At 38.5% G+C, this 13,812-nt stretch overlaps 1 protein-coding gene across 1 annotated transcript in view; it reads left to right on the plus strand.

Annotated features, from left to right (window-relative positions):
• KIF26B (kinesin family member 26B) overlaps positions 1 to 13,812 on the plus strand; it is a 293,798-nt gene that overhangs the window by 85,619 nt on the left and 194,367 nt on the right. The window contains exon 3 of the mRNA XM_085055178.1: positions 2,928 to 3,461. Within this exon, the coding sequence (XP_084911304.1) occupies positions 2,928 to 3,461 (534 nt within the window). The remainder of the gene's footprint in view (positions 1 to 2,927; positions 3,462 to 13,812) is intronic.

The raw sequence follows: 13,812 nt of genomic DNA on the forward strand, positions 1-13,812 counted from the left end.
TATAGACTATAACCTTTTTCAACTCCTGCTGCTCTGTGCAGCTGGCTCAAAGTGCTTATCCAGCGAGGCTTGCCCCTCACTTTTGTAGGGGACAGGATACTGGTTATTGAACTTATAACCATTCCTGGGGAAAAGTGTGCAGATGATTGCTTGAGATGAAATACTGAAACAGCAAGTGCAGTGTAGCTGCTCTTCGAGCAAGGGTATAGGGATTTTTCAGCTTTGGCCTCTTCCCTGCTAAATATGTTGTAAGGTTGTCAGGCACTTCTGTGAAACTATAGTGGAGCTGCTTAGTGCAGAATAAGGAAGTAAGATCTCTAGGCTCTATTAGTTTTGTTTTGACAACAAAACGTGACTAATGTGTTTCTGGAAGCTTAGTTTATCCAAATTTATTTGCTGTCGCATGGACTTTTCTGTTTCATATCCTGGACTTGGATCCCGTATTGAACTATCCATCTAGCAGAGTCTGATAGATTAGTAGGGCCAATCTTGGGAGCAATCAGTTCAGCTTGTGCCTGTTTCTTCTTTCTGCTCCTGAGGACGAACAGTCTTTCTTCTTCTGTCCCTCCTTCTCTCTCTCTGTTTATTGTTGTATTAGAGAATGATCTGATGTTTGTTTTAACACAGAGATGAAGCTGAATTCACTGCTGTCCAGTGCTCTTTAAAGCTAGTGTGCTACTTGAATATTTATATCATGCTGACATTTGCTTACGTTAGCGGAGGCTTTATTTCCTTGGAATATTATCATAGTATCCAGGAATTTCCATGTTGAACTGCTGCTGGGTCTGAATGTTGTATATAATTACCTGGGTCCAAGCCCAGTTGCCTGAGGGAAGCTAACTTTCAAAGAACAGCAACCACCTCTGTGGCACTTGCTAGCTGAAGCAAGAGCTGGCAAGGATTTTTCCTGCACTGATGTGGAGCAGCCTGGAAAGAAGACACATACCTCACTTCAGCTATATAGGTAGCTTTGTCTAGCTCATTATGGGGAAAATAGAGAGTCATTTCCCTGCACACCTGGCGTCATGGAGTGGATGCCTATATCTGATGTGATCTGTTGACCTAGTTATGGTGTGGGATGGAAAATGTGATTTGACATATTTTGCATCCTGTTTTTTCCCCCTGATTTCCACCAGTCCCTTCCCCGAAGGTTAAGGGGGAAGGGTAGGTGCAGAATACAGTTCCTGCCTTCCTGACACACTTTGATGCTCTGACCCCCTTTGTGCACAGAATAGAAATGACCAGCTTGAGGCTTGATCAAACCTCAGCCTCCTGTTGTTTCCCATCAGCTTATATGACTCTCCTGGGCTTCTGTGGCTGGAACTGTTCTTTTGCTGCTGTGCATAAAGAGGCATCATGATTTATGAATCAATTAATCACTGCATGCTGAGGAGCTGTTCACGGTAGTTAAACAGTGAAAATAAAATGCTTGAGTCTGTAATAAAGACGGATCATAATGAATATGACCCTCTACCAGTGAATTCTCACCCTACCTGTATTATACCCCCTACCCACTTTCCCAGCACAGCCAAACTATCAATACATGAAATTTGTCTATCATCTCAGTGCATGGGGTTCATCAAATCACTTAATTACTTGATAAGAGTGCTGTCTATTTGGGAGATTTTTTTCCCTTATATACACATGCACTCTCTGATTTCAGTTTGCTGCTAAAGCTGTTGAAGTCACAAAGATGAAGAGAAAAAAGATTCTGATACTATTGATTGTAAATCTTTTTGACTAGTCACAAGAAAATCCACCAGTAAGTCTCCAAAAATTAGAGAGGGGCAGGTGAAGTCTGTCCTGCCTGATCTGTAAAACCACAGAAATGTGGTGTGAAAATTCCAAGAAATATTTCCATCAAATAACTATCACTTTTTGCTCTGTGCAATGCACACATCATTGCTGTGAATTTCTAAAACAGTGTGATACTGTAAAAACCAGGCAAGTTTGGTGACAAGCCTGCTTTAAGGTTGCTGTTTGGTCTCACAATTTGCACTTTACAATTCAGGCCAGCATTCAATGATGGTAGTCAGGTGTATATTGCCCTGTGGGGAGCACCACTGCTGTTCAAGTATCTACCCATGAGGTAAGGCTGTGAGACAAGAGGCTTTAAACCTGATTACGTGGTTTTGCACCAAAACTGTCCATGCTTTCAGAGAAGAAAATAATTCTTTACAGATTATTAACTCTATACATCTTGTATTTTTTTAAAAAAATTGCCAGTTTGTTTTATGTTATGAGCAGATACCCAAAATAGTGGTAGAACATTTCATTAACAAAAAGGTGATTTGTTTTCTTTCTTTTTTTTTTTAAATTTTTTGGCTGAAAAGTGTGTCCTTGGTAAATTACTTGATCAGCTATCCATTTTGGACTCTGAAAAGAATTTTTGGGAGAGTGGTGCTACTTTTGTGTTTTAATTTAGTTTTTCTTTACAGCTGCTTTTGAAGTGTTAAATTTTTGATGCAGAGTGTTTCCTAGGTTTACTGAGTACCAAAAGGTGGTGTTGATGAGTAGATGGATTTGTGAACCTTGCTACAAGTCCACTGGCTATAGTGGAGTTGCTCTTAATCCTACCTGTGTAACTAAGAGTAGATTTCATTCAAGCCAGAAATTAGGTGCAGTGGTGTGAAACAAGTTAATTCCTTTTCTCTGCCATGCATTGAAGCTTGCAGTGGAATTATAATATTTGCCACTTATCAGTAAAAATAAAAGAATTTTTTTCTTTCTGACACAATCTAGTTTCTCAGTTTTGTTCAGCTCTGCTGCTGGCACATGTTGACTATATCTAAAAGCCTTTGTTTCCATTCTAAGCTTATCTCGTAAATTTGCTTTTGAAATGCAGTAATAATGTTTCACTGTGGGGTGACTATGGTTAAACATTTCTCTCCTGTCCCCCCCTTACCCTTCTCTGTTTGATTTTTTAGGACCCAGGTTTCTCTTCGGTGATTCACGAGAAGCTCCAAGTTCCCAATACCATTTGTAAGGCCTGGAATGAGAAGGACAACAGATGTGATGTTTGTGCCACGCACCTGAACCAGCTGAAGCAAGAGGCCATTCAGATGGTGCTGACCTTGGAGCAAGCTGCCAACTCAGAACATTATGATGCCTCACCAGGCTCTCCCCCGCCTCTCCCCAATGTCCCCACGCTAGTGAGTCCCCGGCACATGGGCAGCCTGCAGCCCAGGGACTGGGCCTACGTGCCTGCTCCTTATGCTCCATCCAATTATACTGGCTTTGTTGCCAACAAACACGGTGGAAAACCCAACAGTCTAGGAATTGGCAATGGGGTGGAGAAAAAAAATGGCTCTCCTGGACACCAAGCCAAGGTCAGCTTTCAAATGGCCACCAGCCCCAGCAATGGCAATGTTCTCAACTCTGTGGCTATCCAGGCCCACCAGTACCTTGATGGCACCTGGTCTTTGTCAAGAACAAATGGAGTCACTCTCTACCCCTACCAAGTAAGTACTTTCAAATAACAGAACATATTTGTTCCCTTCTCATTGAAGCTTGCATGGGCATACTAGCACTGCTTGCTCCTTTGGGGTAGAAGTTGAGCCACTTGTATTATTGAGCTCTAGAACAAGGAGTGCTATGAATCCCCGTTTCCCACACAGGGTGTTGTGTTGAGGGAGACACAGATCGAAAGCAGTATTAATGAGAACACCTTTTGTTGATTCAGCTGTTATTAATAGCAGAGCTGAGCTGTTTTTAATGGCAGGTAACAAATCTTACAGTATTTGCAATTATTTGCTCACACAGTCCTCATTCACTTTTGCTCAGAATACTCAGTTGGAGCAACAACAGAGCCAGCCACACTTATTTACTCCCAGTGGAAAGTGGCACTAATGCACGTGTGATTTCTGAGTTGATATTGAGGAAGGATCCAAATGATCTTTTATTCCATCATATGTATGTGTGATCATTTGAGTAGATACAGCAGGCACTAACTTCATTGACTCATTCTAAGTTGCCTACATCCTTGATGCCAGTGGATTCACCAGTAATCTCTAGATTTTAGCAGTTCTGGGAGATTTTAGTGTACTTCTTAGCATGTTTTTTTCTTCCTCTTTGATCTGCTGTTTTCTGGTGTACCACACCAGTAAGTACCTGTGAACCCATCCAGGCCAGAGGGCACAGAAGTCTCTTTTGTACACCAGAGGTTGGCTTTCTGATGCACTCAACTGCAGCTGGTGGGATTTTCAGAGTGCCCAAGCACTTGCAGATGGTGACATAAGCCTGTTCTTCACATGTTCTCACAAATGTCCCTGTTGGCTTCCTTAGGCATGTAAATAACTTTGGAAGTTGGTCTTTCTACTGAATTATGAACATATTGTAAGATAGATCCCTAAAATTAATATTTAACTTTTATTAGTATGACTAACTGATATTGCAGCCAGAAAAAAGCGATGTTATTCATAAGCATTAAGATATTGTCATGCACCAAAGCAAACTAGGTAAAACCAGACATGAAGTACAGTTATTTTATCTGGAAAATATGTGACCTTATGCTTTTGTGGATTTATGCTCCACTGAACCTGAATCACATTTGGGTAGGTCAGTATGCGATCATAGTTTTGAACTAAGAAAAAAAATCTGATCTGTGTTTCAGGTTAAACCCCCCAAAAAACCAACCCCAAACAAAAAAACCTCAACAAGCCCTCCCCCAAAACCAAAACCCAAAAAACCCCCACAAAAAACCAAACAAAGAGTGCACATTAACAAATCTGAATAACTGTTATTTGTATTAGGAAAATTAGTTCCATTTTATTGCACTCACAATCTTTTAGGTTAATCTTCTGTGAAAATGTAGTTTTTGTTTACTTTTTCATAATGTTTGCATTTCCTTGATGATTAATTTGGTCTTAAAAATATTCACTAAGAAGAATCTAATATTCAGAATTGTCCAGACTAATTCTGTAGTTTGGCTGCAGTTAAATTCAGGACTCTTCCCTATCCTTGCCTTTCAGTAACCTTGAAATAGAAAAGATTGCCTGCTTGCAAGATACCCCTCAGCCAAAAAACAAACAAAGCCAACACAAAACCCAACCAATAGCAAAACAAAAAGTGACAAACCAAAAAAACCCCAAACAAACATAGTAATGTTGGTCTGTGTTAGAATATGTTGGCTGTAAGTTTCATCTTTAAGATTCCACCCTCAAATGTTAAAATTCTTAGTACACTTAAGCTGTCACATTTAATTCTCCAGCTGAGAAATAATAATGATAGCCTTTGTCTTTAAGCACACTAAAAGGATTTTAATGTTTGTTAACACAGTATCTGGATCAGACTGGGAATTAGTCAAGTAAGAAGAAAAAGTTTGAAAAGTAATTTATTTGTATTTTCAAATATTGGTTTGATGCAAGCTTTTTTGCTTTTTTGTGCAGAAACCAATCTTACTTGATACAGATTTTCAGAACATTTTAGATCTCGGTCCCATATAAATGTATTTCTGTTATGCACTCACAGTTGCAAAACTCTGCTGGGGAAGAGCACAAGGAAGATGAATTTGTTATCTCATCTTAATTAGAACCCTTCTTGATTTAGAGATGAATTAAAAAAAGTGGTGCTAGCCTACTTACTTGTGAGTGCCTATATATTAATTAATTTTTCTTGCCTTCCCTTAAGAATAGATTAGAAAACCTCATTGTGCATTAGTTAAGAGGAGTAGAAAATAATTTCTTGGGATAAAAAACCTTGCACTTCACACAGAGAAGAGCAGTATCCTTACACATCATAATCTTGTTAAACAGATGTCCAGGGAGAAGTCAGTCTCATGGCTCTAGACTTAATGGCACCTGTGGTAGACACCTCCCATTGTAAATCAGCTTTTGTTAGACAGTCTAGATAACTTGAAAGAAATGGTTGAGTACCTTGAAAACTGACTGTGATGTCTTCCTTAAAGTAGCTTAAAAAAAAACCCCAAAACATTAGTTTGAAAGTGACATTCTGTGGCTCAGAATTGACTCACTGCAATTTTAAGCATGAAAAAGTATTCTTGCAGTTGTAAGCTGTAGGATGTTACTCCTTTCCTAGCATTTTCCCTTTCAGACTGCCTAAAATTAAAGCCTTGTTATGGTTTTAATTACTGTTTTTTAATTACTGTCTTTAATTACTGTTTTTTAATTTTTGTTTCAGTCCCAATAGAAAAACCATTAAAATCAACAAAAAGATATTTATTAAAAAAATGGAGTGTTGTGATATTGTAAGGCTCAGCAGCTACTGTAGTTTAGGACAAATCTTAAATGACATGCCACTATTCAATTAACTCTGCAGATAGAGCACTTGCTATCAGGAGTGAGTAAAACAAATGGGAATTTATACATTACCAGGTTTAGTAATGTATTACAGGTTTAAAATCTGAAAAAATGGAAGTGATATCATCTTTAACTGGCAATGCATGTCAGATGTAAAAAGTTTCTAGGAAGTTCATGGATGCATTATTTGAACTAATCAATGGAGTCTCCTAAGAACATCAGAAGAATGATTGCTAAGAATTTTTTAGGCAAAATTGATTCTGCCTGGAGATTAGGAAATGGTGCAGGTGACCCCACTGTCCCTGTTTTATGTGATCCCATATTAAGGCACTTCTTGAAACAGAAACAAAAATCTGTGGTGTCCCCTAGGCCTGACTCAAAAGGGGTTGAATCAAATTTTAATGGTAAGTGGTCCTTTTAAAAACCACGGAATCCAAGGCAAGGAAAATGGTATTGATTGATCTTAAAGAAAAGAGCATGTCCTGTTACAATCCTTCTATGGAAATGGGATTGCTGAAATATTTACCCGGTCAGGGTAAAAGTGGCTTCTCTCTGTTTAATACATGTAGAAAAATACCTGACAAAATTCAGTAGAATTTGATTCAGTCTGAAAATGCTCTTTCCATGCTCTTTGGCAGTAGCATTTGTATATACCCCATGGATCGGGCTGTTTTAACACTTGTAAAGACTTCTGTGTATCTCCCTATCATTCAAAGGGATTTCAATCCTTCCCTGCTCAGAGAAAACTCATTTAAATTGTTGAGGTTGTACCTGAGAAGGGCTGTAATTATTTGTGCAGCTGCTGATGTGAATTACAGGATACCACAGTGTTAAGTACACTTTTGTTAGTTGCCAATTATTACTGAACACTTCCAAAGGAAAGAAACCCTTTGGGCCTGGGGTACTAATGTAGGAGTGAAAAGTCCAAATTCCTTGATGAAATTATTGCTTCTTACAATTTTTATAGAGAATGCAGTATTAAATTCAATGCATAACACATTGATTATTTTATTATCCCAAGCTGATAAAGTAGCTAAAACAAAAACAACCCATTAAAGAATAAGATTTGAATCCTTAGGAGTTCAGACTGATTCAGAATTTGCTTTCAAAGGGAAAGGAGTGGATAATAGTGACTAGATTAACCTGGCTGCACTTCTTCTAGGGTTAAAGTACTCCAGTTTTTGCTAAAATATTAAATTACCTGCATGGTTCTCGTGTTGGTGTGCCTTTAAACCAAAAGCATGGCATTAACTTCATCATGATGTGAGGTCTGGAATATGAAACAGGGGACATTTCCTTGATCTTCTAGTTACCCGCCTGGGTCTGCATGAGAATGTTTTCATGTCTTGAAGTAGATAAATTCAAAAAGCAAACAAAAGGAAATTTAGCAGTGTGTTTGGCAGATTTGAGTGACAGGAAGGTCAGAATGAGCCCAAGAACTGGAGAAGGTCAACTGTTCCAGGAACAATTTAGGCCATAAGAGGGAATGATGGGTAACAGAAAATGTGGAGGCTGATGTGGGTGAGCACCTTCTGCTCCTGACCTTGAGGCTGTGAAGTTTGATTTTGGTAGGCAAAAAGACAGTGCACATAAGGATTTGAGTAGGGGCATTGTGAGCATAACATATTCACTGAAAAAGTGTTCCTTTCTCCCCTGCACTTAAAAGGACTCTTTTGACCAAAAGTTTGGAAAATGAGATCTTAAACTACTGAGAGCCTCTTGGCCCCAGGCATAATGATCTTAAGCCTATTCAGAATTTTAAAAGGCTTTGTTTGTGTACAGTTGATGAAAGCCTACAGTATGTGCTTTCTGTTTCCCCTTTATGTATAACGTGTGTTTAGAAGAACAGTTCTCCGAGAAAGTACCAGCTTGTTCTGGAGCTTTGCTGTGATGAATGACTTGTTTGGAGTTTACTTAGGTCATGGCTCTGTCTCATAACACATCAGTTCATTCAGGCACAGGCTTTAAAAAAGAAACTGGTAATAATTAGAGTTGGGTACAAGATGGAGAGCCAATACCTGTGTGGGAGGTATTGCCACCCAGGATTTTGATTCCAAGCTTTTTTCCAAGTCTTTGCTGTGTAATTTAGTTCTCTTCCCTTTGCTGCTGCTTCTGTTGTTTCTTGGTGTTCAGCAGGATAAAGATAAAATGTTAATGATTGCTATAACAGTGCCAGGGTAATTTAAGTAGCTTCTAAAGCATATAATGCAAGGTACAGAAATCAAGTTACTTTCTCCATCTGCATACTAACAGGTGTGTTCTGTAATTATTCCATGCTTCCTAGAGCCAGACCTATTTTACCAAAGCATCTTAGCAGCAAAAAAAAAAAAAAAAAAAGATTTGTATACTGAGCTTTCTAGTACCATGTTCTTATGCAGCCACACACAATTCCCTGAGACACCAAATGCTGGAGGTATTTTGCCATTGTGCAGTTAGGCTTTGGTCCAAAATTTTTTTGATGGCTTATGTTTCAATAGCAACTTAGTCACCATATGTACAAGATCCACATTTGAGTGTGGTGGCTCCCTGAATGTAGTAAAAACCTTTTTATTCCTATTACTGTGAGCTCATAAATGATGATGCTGAACAAATGTGTGCAAATTCTTGCACTGTTTTTTTTTTTTTTTAAATTTTATTTTTCTATTCTGTGACCTGGACTCTTAACAACATGACTCCATAGTCAGACTATACACTAAAAGTGCAAGAATTTTATTTACAAAGGTTGTTTGACTGGGCCAAGAAAAAGACTGTCAAACAAATTCATTGGCACTAAAATTATATCCTTGCTTGACTATCTCTGTTGCCCTCTTCCCCCATGCATTAGTTGTTATCTCTGAAGTAGCTTTTCTCTGACTAAAAGCCTTTTTAAGCCAAGTCACTAATAATTAGATATAACCCTACTAAAGTCAGCATATGTCATCAGCTGACATTTTGCCATGATTGTTTGATCATCCAATTTGTATATTACAGGAGTTGGTTATTTGTATTTCATTTCTCCTTTCTACCCCTTCGTCTAACAGCCCAGTTATATACTGATTTTCTAATATCATCAAGAGGGGAAACTGGAGTCTGTGTGAACTGTAGGAGAGGTTTCTTTTTTTGCATTAGTCTGGCATGATTTGATCTCTTACGGCATTTTTATGCATGGCTTAATGACCTTAGAATCATTACTTTTCCCCTTCATGATACTGGGGTGACCAAGGGAAGAAAGAGGTAAAGGGTATCCCATGGACTGAAAAGAGCTAAATAGGCTTATCCTGTGGATATGAAAACCCCGTGACTCAATTGTGATGTGAGGAAGAAATCTGGACTGTTATAGGAGTGAGTTAATCCTGTAAATTAGCAAAAGCCAGAAGATCACAATTAGTGAGGATTTGGAGTCTTGGTTTCCTTCCCTGCTTGTAGCTTAAGGATTTTGCCCACATGTGAGACTAGTTTAGTTTCTTAAGTAATAGCTGTGCTGATTGCTTGCATCAATTGAAAAAAAAAATAAACTGAGAGGAGGAGTGGTGTTTTAACAGTGAGAAAACTGATGTAGAGATGGGATGGGGGGGGAAGACAAACTGATACATTGATGCAAAATTGTCCTTTCGTTTCTTATGATGTAAACAAGGTGGCGCAGAACTAGAGAGAAAAATGGTCAGCTCCTGCTTTATTTCATAGTTTGAGAGCATGGAGAGCTAATACAGCCAATTTGGAAGTAAGAGGAAATATGGTTTTTATGCAATGTACAGTTGTTTTGGAACTTATTAGAAAAAGTATTGAGGCCAAAAGCTTAGAAAAATTCATAAAAGTATTATGTTTTCACATGGGCAATAAAAGGTCCCTTCTTTCTGATATTAGGATAAAGAAAGTGGGATATAAAGTTCTGTATAGAAGAAGGCTTTTGATATCTTAAAATGTATGGAGAAGGCTTCTTTAAGTACAGCCAATATGTAGGTAAGGACTGGAATTTCTGTATTTGCCACTGAAACTTTCTGGCACAGGTGTAACTGGGTGCCCTGGGAGGAGGATACTCAGCCCTTAGACTGTGTCCCTCTGTTCTGAAAGTGGGTGAGGGGTGCTGTGTTTTGGAGGGAGGCCTGTGATAAACAGATCAGTGAAAAGTTCTTTTCCAGGAGTTTCTACAACATTTCCAGAGTTCAATGTAAGTGTTGTATGTTTCAGAATTATTTTACTTTTTAAAAATTTCTTGCTGAAGTGTGTGAAGATTCGAAAAGATTCTAAAAGTTCTCTTGGGTTGAATCGTTCATCTGAGCAACATGTGGGTCTTTACTTTTGCATAAGGATTCAGTCTTGTGGCTAATACTCCTCCTGTATTTTACTAGTTGTTCAATATCTATTGTAAGAAGAGAGGAAAAAGAAATGTACTAAAGCAAGGGCAACTCATTGTAATTGAGAGCGGAAGGAGAGGATGACAAAAGAGTTAGAAAGCAATTTTTTAGGATCTTTCCTTTAAATTCCTAAGGGATACCACTCAGAGAAGACACAAATCAATGTACCGTCTCATTGACTAAGATATTTGTTTCTCACATTGCTTTACATAAATGGGACATAGAATTAAGATTAGATTTAGAATAATCTTCATGTTCTTTTCGTGCTTTTTGTAGAATCCTGTTCTAACCTTCCATTTCTACTTAGAAAAGTATTTGAGACTAAATATGAAGAAGTATGTTACTTACTATGCAAAAAATAAACTTACAAAACCTTTTGCTTTGATACTATGCTGAGCTTCTGGGAAGTAAGGAATGCATGGCTAGAGACTCATGAAACTCTGAAATGTGGTTCCACACAGCTATCACGTAAAACCATTATTTTCTTTTCTCTAAAGTGCTTCTGAAATGGCATCAGAAAGGGAGCATCAGCTTCTCTGTTCGGACAGCTTTCTTTAATTCAGTGGATTTGAGTTAAAGTGGTTGGTTCTCCACTTATATTCCAGGGCACTGAGGACTTGAGAGGTGAGTGTTGTCAGATAAAATACATTTGGGACCAGATCCTCTTCTGTCTCACTCCAGGTTAATGGCTTTGCAGCAACACTGGTGTAATACGGATAAGAGTGAGAGCAACATAAGCCCTGTAAGATCTGATCAGAGAGAGTGTGAGAACAGCTGGGGTGATGGCAGCAAATATGGCATTTTGCACTCATGGGGGCCTCCACTTCCCTTTTGGGTTGGTGAGGGGGGAAGCTTTTTTTCCATACTCTTCTGATTTCACCCTGTACTGAAGAGTCTGTTGGAACTGCTCTTGACAAATAAAAGCAGAAACCTGATTGTCCATCTTCTTTTGAACTTCGAATGTGCCAAACTGTGTTTTATGAAGAATAAGGAAGAATTGCATCTGTACAAAGGTGAGAAAAAGCCCCTCTCAGCTAATGAAAATGTTTTTTTAAATCTGCATACTGCTCTGAGAAGTAATGAAATTGCACTTCACCTTTCATTCACACATAACCTCTCAAGTAGAATTCAGAACTTCTCCAAAGGTTGAAGGAATGGTAATAAGCTTTCATTTTCCAAGAGGTTAGTTGGTGTTCATTGTGGTTAACGTTACTAGCAAATCTCAGCAGGAGCATCCGTAGCTCCTCTTTGTATAAGAGCACTGGAGTCACCATCACATCTGCCAGTCAGGTATCTGTGGATTTGGTTCTGTGCAGCAGGAAAGCCTCAGGTCTGAGTGGTAGATGTGAAGAACATCTAGAGACTAAGCTGCAACCAGTGCAAGGTCACAGTAGTATGGATTGCTGTTTGAGTGAAATGTTTCTATTGTGAGAGCTCTTTGAATCAAATTCCTGCATCTGTCAAGCTTTACTTCAAAATGATACTTTGCTTAACTTGGGAAAGTGGCATGTGTATGTGTTTATTAAAAATCTGGCTAAATTTATGTAAAGGCTTTTGGCTAGTGGGAGAGGCAAAAAAAGACTTTAAAGGTTGGAGCTCTGCTTGATGAAATCACTTCTGCTTCCCTGACTTCACCGTGGCTGCACGTTCAGTGTCACTGGATAATTATAAAGCACCTGTAATAAGAATTCTGCAATTTCTTTACATAAAGGCTATTAATAAAAGCAGAGTTGAGGCCTAGTTTTGTAATTTTTTTTAAAAGCATATAATGATATATTCTTTTCTCTAAGATGTAGCTGACAGATATGGTTTATTATTCCTTTCCTTCCTGGCAGGTTTTAGACTGCTGGAGCTAGGCAGTGTAGCTGGATTTAAACACAAATCATAAGCACAATCATCTCTTTGTTTTATTCTTGTATATTTCTTCAGTTAGTGCAGTGCAACACAGAAAATGGAAAATTAATTCAAGTGCTATTAAAGAAATTATAGAGAGTGCATCACAAGAAAATGTATAGTAATGAGATACTATCAGTGCTTAATTGATCAGTCTTTCTGATCCCTGAAGACTTTGTGTGAAGTTTGTTGCCTGTGTGCAGGTGGTAAAAGATGTGACATGACTGTAATTGTATGATACAGATATATCATGGTAGTGATCAGAGACTGGACTGACGGGGGAAATGCACTCAGAAAGCTTTGTCTACATTTGGACCAGTTTCTATGAAAGTAATTTTGAAGAGTCTTGCAATGCTAGGTAGGTTTAACTGAAGCTAAGTTTGCAAGCTTGTGGAGATTCCTGATTTTTTTTTCTTTGAAATAATGTAAACCAAAAATAATATAATTTGTCCTGTTCAGTAAGTTATAAAACAATATACTGTTCAAGTGTCTTAGGAGAACAACACAACAAAAGTTTCCTGGCCACCAGGGTTCCTTGACAAATTACAAGAGCATCAGAGAGTGTTCTAAAGCTTATCTGTTTTATTTTACTTTTAGATATAAATGCTAAATGAGGGATCAAGTTGTTTTTGTGCAGCTAAGTGCTTTGGAGGGAAAAATCCAGTTCTCATGTTACTGGGTTTTCATTGTTTTCTGTCCTTAGTCAGTCATCACAAGGGTCTTTGTTTCTGTAATCCTAAATGCTGGGACATGCCATTTGCAGCCAGGATTTAGTAGTGATGCTTATGATCTCCTGACTGTTGTCTTGCACTTCAGAACCTTTGTAAAGATCCTTTTAAACACAGCCAGAGCCCAACTTACCAAGATTTATTCCTATTTATATAAAAATAGGTGACATACAGACACCTGACCTGCATTAGGTCAAGACTTTTGGAAAGGGGTTTGAGACAGGGGTGTTATTTATGTGCAGATTGAGATTTTTCCAATCTCAGCAATGTGGATTTCTCTGCTTCCTCTTCCATTCACTGCTCAATCACCTTAATCATGTATTATGAATATTTGCTGCTTCTCCCTGCCATCTCAATGCTTTGTCTCTGAAGCAGGGACAGTTGGCACTGGTGCAACGGGCTATTACTTCTGTGGCCTCAAGGCATTTTATGATTCAGTGAATATGAATAATAAAGCACCTTATTCCTCCCATGTTCTCCAGTAAAGGTGATTTCAAGTGTGGCAGTGGAGGATTATTATGGCTTGGCTTCTTTTTGAGCGTGAGAGAGCTGGAGGGCACCTATTAGTTATAAATGCTTAACAGAAATACTGGAAAACAA

This window comes from Lichenostomus cassidix, chromosome 3 (assembly GCF_008360975.1).
Source record: "Lichenostomus cassidix isolate B80296 chromosome 3, HeHo_3.0, whole genome shotgun sequence".
Taxonomy (NCBI): domain Eukaryota; kingdom Metazoa; phylum Chordata; class Aves; order Passeriformes; family Meliphagidae; genus Lichenostomus; species Lichenostomus cassidix.